The sequence below is a fragment of the Megascapheus bottae genome, chromosome 2 (genome assembly GCF_031878675.1).
Source record: "Megascapheus bottae isolate mThoBot1 chromosome 2, mThoBot2.hap1, whole genome shotgun sequence".
Classification (NCBI taxonomy): Eukaryota; Metazoa; Chordata; class Mammalia; order Rodentia; family Geomyidae; genus Megascapheus; species Megascapheus bottae.
Genome location: NC_143510.1, coordinates 17,052,171 through 17,071,298, shown reverse-complemented (window position 1 = coordinate 17,071,298; position 19,128 = coordinate 17,052,171). Strand labels below are relative to the sequence as shown.

Here is a 19,128-nt window from a genome sequence, read left to right as displayed (position 1 = left end):
TATGTGCACAACTTGGTAACTGTGTTAAGTGAGAACCTGCTAGACAATGATAAAAGGCAACAAAACAATTCATTAGCAAAAGGTTTGTTTTGAATAAGAGAACAGATTAGAAAAGTCCTGGCAAGGTAGCTCACTCCTGTAATCCTAGCTGCTCAGGAGGCTGAGATCTAAGGATCAAGGTTTAAAGCCATACCGGGCACAAAAGGACCAGAGAGTCTTATCTCCAATTAACTTCTAGAAAATGGGGAGTGAGGCTTAGCTCAAGGGTAGGGCAGTAGTCTTGAGCTGAAGAGCTCAGGGACAACACCCAAGCCTAGTACAAGCCCCATGACCCCCCCCCCCAGAAAAAAAAAGGCTCCTTGGTGTCAGTTTATGCGCTTAAAACAGTATGCATATGAATTCTCAGGTTTTTGGAAGGAGAGTATCTCATTACATAGACCAGGCTGGCCTCAAACTCTCAATCCTTCCACTACAGCTTCCTGAGGACTGAGAAGAAAGGCTAGTCCTGGGATTACAGGTGTAATCTAGCTGCCATTCTGAGTGGTCCTACCCCTTGAGCCACAGCCCCATTTCCTCTTACCTAGTAATTAATTGGAGATAAGAGTCTTACATTCTTCAGTGGTGGATGCTGGCTTTGAACTGCAATTCTCAGATCTCAGTCTGCTGAGTAGCTAGGATTACAAGCGTGAGCCACTGTGCCTGACTTGCCATTCTGAGTTTTAACGTATTAAAATATATTGTGATTTTCTAAGAAGAGTGGGCTTGCAGATTATCCCTCTTGCATCTCTCCCAACCTCCCTCCCCTGCAGTATTGAGTTTTATGTTTGTTAGGTAAATACCCTACCACTTGAGCAATACCCCCTGTCCCCCAAACTTGATATGACCATTCTGGTACTTTAAGGGCATGTGTATTCATTCATTCTAGGGCCCTAGAGCTGAGGCCCTAGAATGAATGAATACACAGCTCTTAACAAACAATTCTAAAACAAATTTAGTATAAAAAGCTTCCTGGTATGACTGAAAAAGACTGGTATGTTTTGAGAATTGGATCAAATATTACTTGTTTATTTAGCATTTAGTTACGGCCACCCCACCTTACTACACCTTCAGAAGGAACTCTCAAACTACATATATTCTACCTATTTCCTTTCATGACCCCTGGCTTGGCCAAGCTGGCGTGCAACTCTTTTCTGACTGGATTGCAATGTTGGCTCCAAAGAACATTTTAAATAATCCTGTGGAACAGATACCACAGTAAGCTCACACTGGTCAAGTGAAAAGGAGTCATGAACAAGGCCTATTCTAAGGCCTCTTTCAGTTACTACTTAGTAACTGAAAGTTACTTTTGCCCTCTCCCTTCATCCTAAACATGTCCCTATGTCCCTTTGACTGTAATATCAGGAATAAAGTTCACTTCCACAAGTTCTCCAAGATTTATATAGTATCTGGGCAAACATCCAAACAAGTTTTTATTTTTTTTAAATCATTAACAATAGTTTCTCACATACCATTGTCTTTCTTTAGGGAATCTCCTTTGAGAAAATCCAAAAAAAGGCCTAGAAGTTCACTTAATTTCCTGCATAGCTTTTTTTTGGCACCAGTCCTGGGGACAACTCAGGGCCTGAGCACTATCCTTGGGCTTTCCTCAAGGCTAGAGCTCTAATGCGTGGGCCACAGCACCACTCCTGCCTTTTCTCTATGTGAACCTGGGTCTTTAATGCATGCTAGGCAAGCACTCTACTACTAGGCCAAATTCCCAGCCCCTGAATAGCTTTTTAAAATGTCTGTTTTTTTTTTTTTTTTTTTTTTTTGTGGATCATGGGACTTATATGGGCCTGGGTGCTGTCCCTGAGCTCTTGAGCTCAAGGCTACCACCCTATCCCTTAGCCTGGGTGCTGTCCCTGAGCACTTATGCTCAAGGCTACCGTCCTACCTTAGAGCCAAGCTCCACTTCCCATTTTCTAGAGGTTAATTGGAGATAAGAGTCTTAGGTCCTTTTGTGCCCGGGATGGCTTTGAACCTTGATCCTTAGATCTCAGCCTACTGAGATCTGCTAGGAATACAGGCGTTAAATGTGGTTTTTTTAGTTTTTTGGTTTTTTTTGCCAGTCCTGGGCTTGAGCTCAGGGCCTGAGCCCTGCCCTTGGACTTTCTCAAGGCTAGAGCTTCACCACTTCCGGCTTTTTTCTATGTATGTGATACCGAGGAATCGAACCAGGGTCTTTGTGCATGCTAGGCAAGCACTTTTACCACTAGGCCAAACTCCTGGTCCCTAAATGTCTTTTCAAATAAATACTTTTTTTTTTTTTTTGCCAGTCCTGCGCTTGAGCTTAGGGCTGAGCACTGTCCTTGGACTTTCTCAAGGCTAGAGCTCTACCACTTGAGCTTCAGCACCACTTCTGGCTTTTTTCTATGTATGTGGTACCAAGGAATCGAACCCGGGTCTTCGTGCATGCTAGGCAAGCACTTTAACCACTAGGCCAAACTCCCGGCCCTCAAATAAATACTTTTTATTTGAAGATTTTTAATAATATTATGGCAATTAACAGTAATGAAAAGAACTATAACATATAACAGAATGGGCACTGACAGACCCATCTGCTTGTTTGCTTGGTTTTTGTTACTGTGGCACTAGGAGTCAAACCTAGGGCCTGAAGCATGTTGAGTGGGCACCTTATTAGTGTTTTCTATTTCCAGCAAGGCATAATATATCAAAAAGTTTTATTAGTATTCTGAATCATGTAGAGCACAGAAGTGTATACATGCAGATTTAGAACAGTGGTAGTCTAGGGGCCACAGAGCCATTTATCCCAAAATCAGTGGTAACATTTAAGAGGCATTCTCTTCAGCTATAAATAGCCAGGCACTTAAAGACTCACTATCAGCAAGGCTCTCCCTAATTATCTTTTCTTTCCTTCCTATTTTAAAAAATAGTCTTGGGCCGGGAGTTTGACCTAGTTGTAGAGTTGTCTAGCATGCACGAAGACCTGGGTTCGATTCCTCGGTACCACATACATAGAAAAGCTAGAAGTGGTGCTGTGGCTCAAGTGATAGAGCTCTAGCCTTGAGAAAGTCCAAGGACAATGCTCAGGCCCTGAGCTCAAGCCCAGGACTGGCAAAACAAAACAAAACAAACCCAAAAACCAAAACGACAACATAATCTCACTATGTAACTCAAGCTGACTTCAAACTCACAACCTTTCTGCTTCTGCCTTCTGAGTACTATGAGTCCAATACTCTGCTTCTAATTCCCCCCCCCCCCCTTTTTTTTGCTGGTACTGGGGCTTGAACTTAAGAGTCTGGAAGGCTTCATTTGCTCTCTACCATGTGAGCTACAGCTCCACTTCCAGCTTTATTTCTTAACTGGAGATAAGTCTCTAGGATTTGTCTGCCAGGCTGTCCTTAAAACTCAAGCTCAGACTCTTGAGTAGGTAGGATTACAGGATTAAGCCACCAGTATCTGGTCTAATTACTTTAAAAAGTTTCAAGTCAAATCAACTGAAAATTTAATCAAAGGTCCCTTCGTTTGTGTATTTTAGGTGACACTCCCCTGAGTGTTCTTTACTTCTCTCCCTGCTTCCTGTCTCATATTTCATACTATTTTATGGTGCAACACAGTATTTTCAGGTTGAGTTCAGTCTTCAGCTTCATTTATCATTTGAATTCTTGCCTTTAGGGTACCAGTAATGCCCACAGATGACAGAAAAATAATTCAAAATGACTACTCTCCATAGCTATTAGGGCTCAAAGATTTTTAAAAAATGTATATGTATTCCCCCCCACCTCCTGCCTCCCGCCTCCCTATTGTGGGCCTTGGGTGCTGTCCCTGAGCTCTATAGCTCAAGGCCCTACCCCTTAAGCCACAGCCCACTTCCAGTTTTCTAGTGGTTAATTAGAGATAAGAGTATCTCAGGGTAGGCGCAGGTGGCTCATGCCTGTAATCCTTGCTACTCAGGAGGCTGAGATCTGAGGATCAAGGTTCAAAGCCAGCCAGGGCACAAAAGGACCTGAGACTCTTATCTCCAATTAACCTCTGGAAAACAGAAAGTGGGACTTGGCTCAAGGGTAGGGTAGTAGCTTTGAGCTGAAGAGCTCAGGGCCAGCTCAGTTTGTGAGTCATAGGTGACCCATAAACAAACAAAATATCATGGACCTTTTAGTACCCGGGCTGGCTTTGAACTGCGATCTTCAAATCTCAGCCTCTTGAGTAGCTAGGATTGTAAGTGTGAGTGATCGTGCCCGGCTGTTCAAAGAGCTATTTTTTAAAGCAGAGGCCCCAAATTCTCATTTAGCGGGACTAACTCTGAATGTATCAATACTTTCCGAAGTTCAGATATTTAAGAGAAATACTCTAGATCAACAAACCATGGTAATCAGAAAAAGGAATGTGTTTAGTTATTCAAAATAAAAAAAGTGAACACTGGCTGGGGGTAGAGCTCACTGGATAGTTGAAACCTTTGTTCTTATAAATTAATACCTCTGTTGAAAAATGTTTAATTTTATTTAGATATAGTATTTTCAAAACAAAATGTGCTGCTAAAGACCCAACACCTATCTACCCACCTATCTTCCTGTTTGTTTTTTCCAAGCCTGGGGCTTGAACTCAGGGCCTGAGCACTGTTCTTAGGCTTTTCTCAAGGCTAGAGCTCTTCCACTTGAGCCATAGCACTATTTCCACCTTTTCTATGTATATGGTACCAAGGAATCAAACCTTCATGCATGCTAGGCAAGTACTCTTACCCATGGGCCAAAAGTCAAACTCCCAGCCCTTTCCTTCCTTCCTTTCTTTGTGTGGCAGTATTGAGGTATGAATTCAGGGCCTTGTTGCTAGACAGGTGTTCTACCACTTGAGCCAAGTCCCACGCCTTCTTTTGTTTTAGTTACTTTTCATGTAGAGAGTACATTTTTTTTCCTATGGCAACCTTCCTACTTATAGCCTCACAACTCACAGATAACTAGGCTTCCCACATAGCTGGGATCACAGGAACATACCATACTGTCTAATGTATTGACTGAAATGGCATCTTGCTAACAGTTTGCCCAAACTGAATCTTCCTGATCTCTTCATCTCAAATAGCTAGGATTATAGATGTGAGAGATTGCAAGGGGCTTTATAAGTATCTTTTCTGATAAGAGTGATAAATTCACAGGAAGCAATGTTCTTCAGGGTGCACCTAATAAACATGAAACTGTCCTGAAGCTCAGGACTAGAAGAGATGACAGAACAGGTGACAGGTAAACACCCAAAAGGAATATGTTTGGTATTAGCTATTGCTGGTCCTGGGGATTGAACTTGGGGCCTGTCCCTGAGTTTGTTTTACTCAAGTGCTCCATCACTTATGCCAGAACTCTACTTCTGGCTTTTTGGTGGTTAATTGGAGGTAAGAGTCTTCTGGACTTTCCTGCCCAGGCTGACTTCAAACCACAGTACTCATGGATGAACATCCTGAATTGCTAGGACTACAGGAGTGAACCACTGGTGTCTGAATGCTATTGTATGAAGTTTTGAGAACTACTGAGCTGTGATTTAATTAACTAAAAATTGAAAAGTTTAAAGACTTTTTGCAAACATGTAGATACACTGCAGAAGAAAGAATTTTGACATGAGGGAAGAGGTTTACATATGATTCTGGTAACACTGAAAAGAAAGCACAAGTGCTGAAACTTGCCTCTCACTGCAGCATTTGGCCCAAGCTCTGCAGGTCCCTAAGGCCCTTTCAGTATCAGTGTTCTCAGAATCCAGAGTACCAATCCAGAAATGCAGATAGGAATGCCAGCTGTGGTTTTCTTTTTGTTTTTTATTTTTTGCCAGTCCTAGGCTTGAGCTCAGGGCCTGAGCACTGTCCTTGAACTTTCTCAAGGCTAGAGCTCTACCACTTGAGCCTCAGGACCACTTCTAGCTTTTTTTTTCTATGTATGTGGTACTAAGGAATCGAACCCAGGCCTTCATGCATGCTAGGCAAGCACTCTACCACTAGGCCAAACTCCCAGCTCCCCAGCTGAGGTTTTCTATGGGCCAGTTTGTAAAAAGGTGAATCATCCTTCAAAACATCAACTAAATGAAAATTACTTTAGTTTAGTACTAGTGGCTCATTTCTACAATCCTAGCTAGTTATACTTAGGAGAATAAGATCCGAAGATGGAATAGTTTGAAGCCAGTCTAGGCAGGAAAATCCATGAGATCCTTATCTCCAATTAACCACCAGAAAACTAGAAGTAGAGCTGTGGCTCAAAGTTGTAGAATGCTAGTCCTGAGCAAAAGAGCTCAGGGACAACTGGGTCCTGGGTTCAATCCCCATAACTACCCCCCCAAAAAAAAGCCAGAAGAGAGCCATGGTTCAAGTGGTAGAATGCCAGCCATGAGTAGAAAAAGCACAAGGTTCTAAGTTCAAGCTCTGATAAAAACACAGAAGTATTTTTTTCAAATTTCAAAACAGTCTTCTTAAAACATTTATAACTTACAATCTGTAGACTGCTAAACCTAGTTGTATCAGAAGGAATTAAATATGGACATATACTATTACCGTATAATGTAACAGTTGTTACAAGAGAAATTTCGATAGCTAGGACTGGATGTTTGGCCTAGTGGTAGAATGTTTGCCTAGCATGCATGAAGACCCAGGTTCAATTCCTCTGTACCACATATATATAAAAAGTCAAAAGTGGTGCTGTGGCTCAAGTGGAAGAGCTCTAGCCTTGAGAAAAGCCTAAGAACAATGCTCAGGCCCTGAGTTCAAAAAAATAAATTTCGATAGCTTGTTTTGGTTGACAAGCTGTGCACTGGATGTAACTGATACTCTCTGGAGTTAAGTCATTTGGCAAGTGTATAGTGTAGGATTGGATGTATTGAAGTCACTATAAATACTACAGAGGAAATTTACTGTCCTGAAAAAATGCTGTTGACATTAAAACCAGGATATTTAGTAGGCTCTAATTTTCATAAAAACAATCACATATCAGCCTAATACACATAAAGAAAAAGACTGGAAAGAAACACATTTGGGAACATTTGGAAGCACTAGGATTTTAGTTACCTTAGATTTCTTTTCAAAGTTTTGGCAATGAAAAGGCAATCGGGAAAGATATAATGAGTTTAAAAACTTCAGCAACAGGGCCAGGAGTTTGGCCTAGTGGTAGTGCTTGCCTAGCATGCATGAAGACCCAGGTTCAATTCCTAGGTACCACATTCATAGAAAAAAAGGCAGAAGTAGTGCTGAGGCTCAAATGGAGAGCTCTAGCCTTGAGAAAACCCAAGGACAGTGTTCAGGCCCTGAGCTCAAGTCCAGGACTGGCAAAACAAACAAACAAAACAAAACAAAAAAACCCTTCAGCAACAAAGAGAAATGGGGAGAGGAGTAATTTTTCATTCTCATATATGTGTATATATCTATGCACATACAAATATATTTTATTAATTAAATGTATTAAATAATATATAATATACTTACTCAGCCATCAGTTTTGCTATGCGATGACAGTCATTCTTGTCATAAAACCAGATACTGTATATTGACACTTGAAAAACAAAAGAAAAAACAATGAGGGGAAGTGAGGCTTTAACATGCATATACATACATAATAAATTATCATCAAAGACTATCACTGAACTTACCATTAAATCCCAAATTGTTAATAATTGTGCTAAAAGAAAAAACAAAAAACAAAGCAACAAACTCCCTGACTGTTAAAATTAGGATAGATAAAATATTTAAATGAAAATTGCAAAAAGCTGGATATGGAGGTTCATGCCCCAAATCCCAGCTACTGGAGAGACTGATGTAGATGGATGACAAGTTTAAGGCCAGTCTGATAAGCAAGACTCTCCCAAGATTTTAAAAATGAGCCTGAGTCTGGTTTCAATTCCAGTGACAGATAGATAGACAGATAGACAGACAGACAGACAGACAGACACACAGTCCAAAAGGCAGTTGGTTTTAGATATTATTACCAAATCTAAGATGCACCATTATTTACTACCAAGAAAGAAAGCAAGGGCTATCAATTAAACTAAGACTCAATCAATATCCATATTAAAATGTATTCCAAAATGATAGAAAATGACTTAATAATAATTATTATTATTTTTGCCAGTCCTGGGCTTCAGCTCAGGGCATGAGCACTGTCCTTGGGCTTTCTCAAAGTCAGAGCTCCACCACTTGAGCCATAGCACCACTTCTGGCTTTTTTCTATGTAGGTGGGACTGAGGAATGGAACCTGGATGACTTAATTATTAAAATACCATTTTCACTGTCAAACTAGAGACAAGAATTGAATCTTAAAATATGGAATTGAAATGTTACAGTAAAAGCTTTCATTTAAAAGCTTTCATTTAAGAAAAGTAAGTGCAGCCAGATGGGGTGGCTCATGCCTGTAATCCTAGCTATTCAGGAGGCTAGGATCTGAGGATCAGGGTTCAAAGCCAGCCTGGGCACTAAAATCCGTGGGACTCTTCTCCCCAATTAACCACCAGAAAATTGGAAATGGCCCTGTGGTTTAAGGGGTAGGGAAGTAACACACACACACACACACACACACACACACACACTCTCCGTATCCAACCTCAGATCAACTATACTGAGCTCATTTGGTCATTTCTTTTGCCATCTTTCCCAGCATGATCACACTTATTATTAGAGCTGACAACACAGAAATCTATCACAAACATGTTTTGGATAAGGTAGATAAAAGATACGGAAGTCCTCAAGACTTCATCTCTAACTAATCAGGAAAATACTGGACTAGAGGTAAGGTTCAAGGGTAGAATATCAGATGTGACTGAAAAAATCCCAATGAGAGAGTTCAAGGCCTTAAGTTCAAGCCCCAGCACTCGGAAAATACAAAAATGAAGAAAACCCTCCCATAAAGACTACAAAATAAAAACTGCAAAAAGGGGCCAGGAGTTTGGCCTAGTGGTACAGTGCTTGCCTCGCATGCACGAAGACCTGGGTTCAATTCCTCAGTACCACATACATAGAAAAAAGCCAGAAATGGTGCTGTGGCTCAAGTGGTAGAACTAGCTTTGAGAAAACCCAAGGACAGTGCCCAGGCCCTGAATTCAAGGCCCAGAACTGGCAAAAACAAACCACAAAACAAAAACTACAAAACAACAACAGTAAAAAAAAGGATTTGAGTTTGGTCTAGTGGTAGAATGCTTGTCTACCATGCATGAAGACCTGGGTTCAGTTCCTTGGTACCGTATACATAGAAAAAGCCAGAAGTGGTGCTGGCTAAGTGTAGAGTCCTAGCCTTGAGAAGGCCCAAGAATAGTACTCAGGTCGTGGGCTCAAGCCTCAGGACTGGCAAAACAAAAACAAAAAACTGCAAAAAAAGTAAAAACAGGAAGAAATGTCCTCCCTCCTTTTTTTCCCTGTTTGACTAAGATACTCAATAATCACTTACAAAAAAAAAAAGAAAGGTTACTCTTAATAACCATTACTTTAATGGCAAAATATGTTTCATTCTGAATTAATACTAATGCCATCACCCTACACAAGATTTCAAGGCGGATAAAAACTTTAAAAAACCCTAAACAGGGGCCGGGAGTTTGGCCTACTGGTAAAGTACTTGCCTAGCATGCACGAAGACCCGGGTTCGATTCCTTGGTACCACATACATAGAAAAAAGCTGGAAGTGGTGCTGAGGCTCAAGTTGTAGAGTGCTAGCCTTGAGAAAGTCCAAGGACAGTGCTCAGGCCCTGAGCTCAAGCCCAGGACTGGCAAAAACAAACAAAACAAAAAAACAACAAAAAAAACCCCTAAACATTTTTATTGTTATGCTAAAGGCAATATATAGAAGGGTTAGTTTCATAAAAAATTTTTTCTTTGACAGAAATAAAAGCTGGGGTTTTCAACTGTTCTGATTAAATGGCTTTCTTTCTTTCTTTCTTTCTTTCTTTCTTTCTTTATTTATTGCCATTCCTGGGCATGAGCTCAGGGCCTGAGCACTGTCCCTGGATTTTCTCAAGGCTAGGGCTCTACTACTTGAGCCACAGCACCACTTCTGGCTTTTTTCTATGTATGTGGTGCCGAGGAATCGAACCTGGGTCTTCATGCATGCAAGGCAAGCACTCTACCACTAGGACAAACTCCCGGCCCCATGGCTTTATTTTTAATGAAGGAAGAATATGAACAAGATTTTTTTCCACCCCATCTTGTTTATAAGGAGGCTTCTGTGGCAGGGAAAATCCCAGTCATACTAAATGTTCTCTAACCGCTGGTCCAGGTCTGGCCCTGGTCCTTAAAGGTGATGGCCCTACCTGGAGGCAGCTCAGCAGGTCACCTTTTGGGTATTCAACCTGCTGCAACTAGCTTTCCATGTTTAGAACCCACTGTCATAGTGGCTATTTTGTTCACAGAATTCCAAAACAGAATAACCAGTAATTTGTAGAATGTTTAACATCATGTAAATCAACAAATTAAGCCAGCTCTGACATCTCAATGAAAGGAACACAACAAAAGTAGCCTGTTACAGAGTAGATAATTACTAAGCATTATCTCAGTTATGCTCTTAGCAACTAAAGCTCACTCCAAGTTAAGAGTAAATCAGATTGGCTTTGAAAAGTCTCCATATATGGCAATAACATGCAATCATCTTTCTTTAAATACGTCCTTCCCAACTTTGGCAAGGAACACCCAAACACCAAAGTCCAAAGGTTTCAGTTCTCCTCTAATATACAATATATATCTGGACATATTCATATGATTTATTGTGATGAAACAATGTTTATGATACACAATATACAGAGCCCAGAGAGGAATAGAAAACTTTTTCTGGTCTAAACAAAGGCAATTAAATGTTCATAGAAGATTGTGAGTGAAACACTTGAAAAGATAATTCCATATGGAAAATAAAAATAATTAGAGCTGTCAACTCACTCCCTTTCAAAGAAATAAAATTTAGAAATAAGACAAATGTTTCTACACTCATACGTTGTCAAATAAACTGCCAAAAAAGAGACAAACACTTTCAAAGGCATGTTTGCAGAAGAAATAAAGATAAGGAAGCTACAATGATAGCTTAATGGGTAAAGGATAAGAGTCACACTCAATTCTGCCAGAAGCAGACCTGTACAGGTTCAGAGACGCATCCAAGAATCAGCTGTCTGCCAACATATCAAATACTCAGTGCATGCAACTGGCAAGAAAGCCCAGGGAGCTGCCACAGAGCCTGTCACGGCCACTAGTGAAGAAAGACAGATAAGTTCACTAGATACCTAAAACCACAGAGGACCTTGTCTCTAAATGTAAGTATTCAGCTCTTGAGAGAACTTACACTTGAAGGCCCAACATATCCTGCCAACAATTCCCTTGCTGAGACATTCTGAAATAATTTCTCCATTAGCTACACCAAAGAGATCTAAGACTTTTGGCAATGTAGTATTATTTTGCAACAGCAAATAATGACAGGATTCTGCTTGTTAAGTTTTTTTTCCCCCAAGATGAAAACATTCAGTCAGGAGTATATAGGAAAGTCATTGAAAAGCTAGGAGGTGTTATACAACACCTAATTGTCTTTTTGTTGTTGTTGGTCTTGGGGCTTGAACTCTGGGTCTGGGCATTGTCCCTGAGCTCTTCAGCTCAAGACTACTGCCTTTGAGCACAGTGCTACTTCTGGTTTTCTGGTGAATAATTGGAGATAAGAGTCTCATGGACTTTTTAGTGCCAGGGATGGCTTTGAATTATGATTCTTAGATGTCAGCCTCCTGAGTAGCTAGGATTACAGGCATGAGCCACAGTGCCCAGCTAGAACATCTAATTGTCTTTAGGTTGCATTTTTATCTGTATCAAGATGCAAATAAGAGTATGGGTCCAGGAAGGGCCTAATCCATTGAGGATGAGAATGCCAGAATTTGCCCTCTTCCATGCATTTTCAATCCCCTCTTGCCCTGGAGCCTCAATAAATAGGCTTTACTGTCGGGGTCCTTTGTCCCCAGTCCCTCTCGATCCCATCCCACCCCAACCAGGCCAAGCTGCGATAGGAGACCACTGTCCTCCTGCACTCAGCCTTCCTTCCCTGGAGCACGAACAGAGACGCCACGCAGCTTCATCAAGGCAGGAAAATCTCTCCAAAAAAACAAAAAACAAAAAACAAAAACCCCTCCTGAGGAAGTCCCTCCAGCTATTATACCCTCACTCTAGGTCCCAGCACAGAGTGATAAACAATAACACATTTGTAACCAATCGTAATCAAGTCTTGTGCTCTGCCTCTTGTGCCTTGCCTTGTCTCAGCAGAAAGTTATTAGACATGGCATTACTCAGCCCCCAACACTTTACTCTCCCCCCCTCCCCCTACAATCCAAGTTGGCTTAGAGGTGTGGCCTCGTGGTACAGTACCTGCCTTGACTTCAAACTCCAGAACGTAAAACCCAAATGTTTCCCTTGCTTTTCACATGAAACCCTTTCCTTTAGAAACAGTATTAACAATGAAGATTATATATATATCTGGATTAACACTGAGAAAAGTGTAAAGTTTTCTAGTTTCTAGAGAGCCCTCTTTATATAGTTTTTTTTTTTTTTGCCAGTCCTGGGCTTGAGCACTGTCCTTGGACTTTCTCAAGGCTAGCATTCTACCACTTGAACCTCAGCACCACTTCCGGCCTTTTGCTATGTATGTGGGGTACCGAGGAATCGAACCTGGGTCTTCGTGCATGCTAGGCAAGCACTCTACGACTAGGCCAAACTCCCAGCCCCAGATATAGCTTTTTATTAGGACTTGATGCTACATAATACTGTTTGTCATCTTGACTAGTGTATGGTACACAAAGAAATAAAAATCCAAGTGGTTTGGAGACTGCCAAATCCTAGTCTTGCTAGCACTGGAAGCTCACTCCTATAATCCTACCCTTATTTCCAATGCCAGAAGTACAACCATGGTTAAAGTAGTGGAGCAGTAGCATTCAACAAAAAAGCTAAGCGATAGCGTTCAGCCTCCAAGTTCAAACCCTAGGACTGACATGGGCACGCACATAGCTTGAAGTATTTTAGAGATGCTATAAAATATCACCAATTGGGCTGGGAGCATGGGTTCCTAGTGACAGCTTGCTCACCTAGCCTGCATGAAGCCCTGGAACCACATACACAGAAAAAGTCGGAAGTGGCTCTGTAGCTTAAGTAGCAGAGTACTAACCCTGAGAAAAAAAGTGTTTAAAGACAGTGTCCAAGCCCTGAGTTCAAGCCCTAGGACTGGTAAAAAAATAAAAATAGTCACCAATCACCAAAACAGCTAGTGCTCTCTCATGGCTCCATTTTGATTTGGTATGTAGATATTTGATCTGCTTCCTATTTATTTATTTTTTCTGCCAGTCCTGGGCTTGAGCTCAGGGCCTAAGCACTGTCCTTGGACTTTCTCAAGGCTAGAGCTCTAGCTCTTGAGCCTCAGCACCACTTCTGGCTTTTTTTTTAATATATATATGTGGTGCCAAGGAATCGAACCCGGGTCTTCGTGCATGCTAGGCAAATACTCTACCACTAGGCCAAACTCCCGGCCCTGCTTCCTATTTATTTTTATAATTTTTGGTGCCAATACTGGGATTTGAACATGGGATATGAAGCTCTTTTTTTTTTTTTTTTTTTTTTGCTGGTCCTGGGCTTGAGCTCAGGGCCTGAGCACTGTCCTTGGACTTTCTCAAGGTTAGAGCTCTACCACTTGAGCCTCAGCACCACTTCCGGCTTTTTTCTATGTATGTGGTACCGAGGAATCGAACCTGGGTCTTCATGCATGCTAGGCAAGCACTTTAACCACTAGGCCAAACTCCCGGCCCGATATGAAGCTCTTGCTTGACTTTTCTTACTCAAGTTTGGTGCTGTACCACTTGAGTCATGTTTCCAGTTTCTGCTTTTTCCTGGTGAGAGACTTTTTCCTGGTGAGACTTTGGCTCAATCCCCAAGACAACAAGAAAATGGGGCTTCTTTTATTTTTACTGCCCCCCCCCCCGCCAGTCATGGGGCTTGAACTTGGGGCCTGGGTACTGTCTTTGAGCTTTCTCAAGGCTAGTGCTTTACCACTTGAGCCATAGTGCCATTTCTGGCTTTTTCTGTGTATGAGGTTCTGAGGAATTTAATCCAGGGCTTCACGCATGCTAGGCAAGCACTCTACCACTAGGCCATACTCCCAGCCTCTTTTTTTTTTTTTTAACTTTGTTTCTATGGGTCCTGGGGCATTTCAGTTCTGGGCATTGTCCCTGAGCTCTTTTCCTCAAGGCTAGTATTCTACTACTTAAGCCACAAGTTCCATTTCTGTTGATTAATTGGAGATAAAGTCTCATGGACTTTCCTGCCAAACTGGTTTTGAACCATGATCCTAAGATGTTAGCCTCCTGACTAGTAAGATTAAAGAAGTGAGATACCAGTGCCTGGCTCTAGAAATTATGAGCTTACTGGTAATGGGGTTTGAACTTGGGTGTCTCATACTTGTTAATAAGCAAGTGGTCTACCACTTAAGAGTCATGCTTTTAGCCTGAAAGAGAGGCTTTGATTATAGCAAACTACACTTTCATATTACTTTATAATCAGTTATAATCAGAAGGTTCTTTCCTTTGGGGTAGAGGAACAGAAGAGAGGGAAGGAAAAGGAAAGGGTAGGAAGGCAAAGAATGACTGGCCTGCAATTTATACAGGAGCTTTGGATAGATGCAATCACTTATGTGAGAAGATGCTATGTGTCTACAAGTAAAGCTGATGAGTGTGGTTCAAGTCACCTTAGCAACTTAACCCTCTTGGGCCTGAAGAACAGTGATCTTAGAATGCTACTGTGCTGGAGTGAAAACCAAATTTCTAAAATTCATGTGGCAGTATTCATTTTCTGAACAATGGGTAAAATTTATAAGCTAAAAGATCTAAGAAAATTCTATTCTGAATGCTCCCTAGTTTGCAATTTTTAAAAAATATTCGCTCTCTAAATTAGAGAATGTATTTAACAGAAATATTGCTTCCATTTTTTAAAAAGCAAAATCTCAATGTAGGATTGTGTCACGTGAAAGGACCACTAATCTTTATTTTCCCCTCATCTTTGGAAAGTAGGAAGATGAATCCAATAGTATTATGGCCATTCACTTCTATATCATTTTGTAAAATTCTTCAATGATGGGCATCTCCAAACAAAACAATGCATCACAGTAGGATTTTGCCTGCTGTAGATGACACATAGCACTCTTCACTCCTTAAGGCCTGGTTTCTTCTCAAGTAGTTACTGAAAACGATTACTGTTGTGATAAAATGTTGGTAGAGCAGACGAATATTTCCCTAGTTTCTGCTTTCTTACACTTTTTATCTACCAATTTACTAAATCATCCAAATCAGGTATAAGCACAATTGCCTACAGTGTAAAAGGTATGCTGGGATTAGTGACTGGCAAGTACTAAAATGTTCCCATTCTTAAACGTTGGTAGCAAATGCTTGTTCTAGACTTCCAATTTGCTAAGTAGAAAAATAAAAAGTGGGAACTAGTGACTCTGTAAGTCCCAGAAGTCCAAGTCTGCCTGGATCCTCCTTAGTATCTGAACCTTCAGAATTAAGGTTTATTCTGCCCAATCCACAGTAGTTTTTATTTCCTTAGACTAGGAGTTGCTTTAGAGACTCTGAAGTTACTCTTTTTTTTTTTTTTTTTGGCTAGGGCTTAAACTCAGGGCCTGGGCACTATTCTTGAGCCTCTTTGTGCTCAAAGCTAGTGTGTTTACCACTTGAGCCACAGTGCAAACTTTCGGTTTTCAATTGGAGATAAGAACTCATGGACTTTTATGGCCAGTCTGGCTTTGAATGACAAGCCTCGGATCTCAGCCTCCCCAGTAGCTAAGATTATAGGCATGAGCCACTAGTGCTTGGCTTTGAAATTACTTTTTAATAATCAAATTTAAAAATTGTATTGAACTTTACCATTTTTTTGTGAATTTTCAAAATAAAATATTAATATAATTACCTAAGACAAATCGTCTATGTGATTAACTTTTAAAGTCTCTATTTGTTAATACTGCATCAAAATAAAAAGATAAGTATTTTTATCTGCTCACATTATCTTAGGGGGAAAAAGCCAGTACCCAGTAAATGGTAAGAATTCACTTTGGAAATTCTGAAATGGTCATGGACTAAAAAAACTACCAAGAAGGCTCTTGGTAGGGGCTCCACCAGAATACCAAGCAGTACATGTTTTTCAAATTTCTGACCTCACAGCATCACAGTCAGCCTTCCAATTTAAGTTATTCTATGTTCTCATGATGCTTTTACCTCGTCAATCTACAAAAGAGGCAACAGTGAGGCTCTTATCTAGGCCCAGGAGGCTGGACTAAATGCAGTTACCTTCACTGATTACAGAATCATACCAACAATAGCAGTGTTGCAGCTGATGGTGGAAGGCTGTCTTTCTTCACATACTGTGAAAGAAAGAAGTGCTGTGCTGAACCCCACAATCACAGAGACTGAACTGTGGAACTTTTATTGTTTATAAATTCCTCTTTCAGTTTGGAGGTAGAACTCACATTTTTTGACTTGATAAATTATAAACTCAACTTACAAGGAAACTTTTTGCACTGTGCTTTTACTCTGAAGATCTGATGCAAATGCCAACAGCCACCTACCATCTCTACTGTTCTGAGTCTTGCCATTGAACTGAGAAAGGACTAGAAGAGACCAAAAAAAAAGAAGCACCTCCTCCAGCATTTCTTCAGCTACAACTTTCCATTTGGCAGCTGCATTTTCAACACTCTGGAAATGAATCCACCTACTTTTTCTAGTGATCTAACTTTAATTAAAAACACTCTCTTTCAAGACACAGATGGAAAGTATAAAGGAAAAATTGTAAGTGAAGTGGAAACAAAAGGGTACTTCTTCCAGGCTTTTGCAGGTAAGATCTTTAAATATCTTATAGCAAGAATAATTTATTTTCAATTGTATTAGAAGGGTAATTGATTTTTTTGTTGTTAAGCTGGCTATAGAGCAATACACATGAATAACTGTTTTGTCAGTAACATTTTCTTCAGAAAATTTCAGGTTGGGTTTTACCTATTACAGAGTATTGTTAAAACAAATCTGCTACTATGAGAAAGTATGAAAGTAAAATAAAATTCAGGATATACCTGGGCTCTTTTGAAAAACTGAGAAAGATTTTGTTGTTGTTTAATCTTTCAAAGCTACTTTGGTATTACAGAAAAGATTTAAAAAAGATGAAAGTGGCATACAGTGGGAACTTGGCCCAAGTTATCACTTGAAGAACCCCTTAAAGTTGTTTTTGCTAAAAAAAAAAAAAAAAAAACCAAGTATTTTCCAGTACAAAGATGCCAAGTTTACGGGGCTAGGAGTTTGGCCTAGTGGTAGAGTGCTTGCCTAGCATGCACGAAGACCTAGGTTCAATTCCTCGGTACCACATACTTAGAAAAAAATCCAGAAATGGTGCTGAGGTGAGCTCAAGCCCATGACTGGCAAAAAAAAAAAAAAAAAGATGCCAAGTTTAACACACAAAATAATCATCTATCTTTTGGTTAAAACTTTCCTAAGCACATAATAAAATTAGACAGAAAATTATAATTAATGTATGATGTTTATTACTGAAAATAACCAAGAAAAACATATAAATACCTTTACACCTCTCTGGCAGATCATATTTTCAGTATTTGTTAGGCGATTTCAATATATAGACCTTAAACCAGTATGTCTTATTGACCCATAGGTTAAAAATAAAGAATAGCTCAGTGATTAATGTGACATCATATACCATTAAAAATCTTGACCCTTATCAAGAAGACAGTTCCTTACACTTGTGTCCAATATACCTTAGTGACTTCTGCTCATAATTTTCTAACAATATAACTTAAAGACAAAGAAGAAAAATCTCTAAAAGTACACCAAACTTTTAATATGTATAGTTTAGCATTTAGAAAATGATCACTAAATTATGGTTTGCTTCTGAATTAAATAACTACCTTTGTAAACTTAAAAACAAAGTAAAAAGCAGTACTGAAAAGGTTTCTTATACAACATGTAATGGCAGTACTGAGCTGGGTGTCAGTTGCTCATACTTGTAATTCTAGCTATTAAAAAGTCTAAGATGTAAAGGTCATAGTTTGAAGCTAGCCAGGGCAGTGAAGTCTGTCAAACCTGTATCTCCAATTAACTAACAAAAGCCATGAGTGGAGCTGTGGCTCAAGTGGTAGAGTGCTAGCTTTGAAGAAAAGAGCTGAGGGACAACTCTCAGGCCCTGAGTTTAAGCCACAGTATCTACACCTTAACATTTTCAATTAACTGGGCTGTATTGTAGACTGCTGTCTAGTTGCAAAACAAAAACCCAAGAAAACAGATGTTATATTTAACTTTCTTCTTGATTCACGTATCAAGTTCTAGATGTCTAAAAAAATTGCTCATGGAGGAAATGGGAATATGGGAGGAGTGAATTTACTCAAAGTACACTGTGCATGTATGGAAATATCACAATGAAACCTTCATATGTACTAACGAATATATGTTAATCCAAAAGCAAAATTGTAAAAGTTGCTTAAAATTCTTGAGACACTTCATAATAAGTGATATATTACACAAAGTATACGAAGTATATATTTACAGATTTCAGGTTACCACTTTCACTCCCAATAGGTATCCACAGAAATAGCACTCAAAGACCCCTGATGGAGGTTTTGGGGAAAAGCATTTTATTTTTTCCTTTTTGGCAGTCCTGGGGCTTGAACTCAGGGCTTGGGCACTGTCCTTGGGCTTTCTCAAGGCTAGCACTCTACCATTTGAGCCACAGCACCACTTCTGGCTATTTCTGTCTATTTGGTACCAAGGAAGCACTACATCACATTTCCAACTCCTTACCATTAATTCTTATACATAGCATTAGATGTTCTAATTTTATCCTCTCTGTCCTATTTCTCTTTTTATTTTCCTCTTTGGGGGATACATCTGTATTTCCTCAGATGGTTCTTTGAGCTCACCAATTTTCTTTAGCTGTCATTAATTAACTGTTGAATCCAAGTAGAGTTTATCTCAGTAATTAAAAGTTTAATTTCTGTAAGTTCTACTTGGTTACTTTCAAATCTGCCTATTATTTTAATAACATTTGATTCGTGTTTTTTTTTCTTTATTTTACAATATACATTTGATGGTTGTATCCACCAAATCTCTACCAGGGGTAGGCAACCTTTTCTT

General features: G+C 39.9%; 1 protein-coding gene across 2 annotated transcripts in view; it reads right to left on the bottom strand.

Annotated features, from left to right (window-relative positions):
* Dcp1a (decapping mRNA 1A) overlaps nt 1-19,128 on the bottom strand; it is a 49,870-nt gene that overhangs the window by 16,818 nt on the left and 13,924 nt on the right. Inside the window, exons 1-2 of one of the 2 annotated variants that reach the window (XM_090320935.1) lie at nt 10,255-10,284; nt 7,448-7,514 (exon numbers count right to left, since the gene is read on the bottom strand). In XM_090320935.1, the coding sequence (XP_090177061.1) occupies nt 7,448-7,455 (8 nt within the window). In that variant the 5' untranslated portion in view covers nt 7,456-7,514; nt 10,255-10,284. Of the gene's footprint in view, nt 1-7,447; nt 7,515-10,254; nt 10,285-19,128 lie in introns of those variants that run through there. The other variant, XM_090320927.1, reaches the window with a different exon arrangement.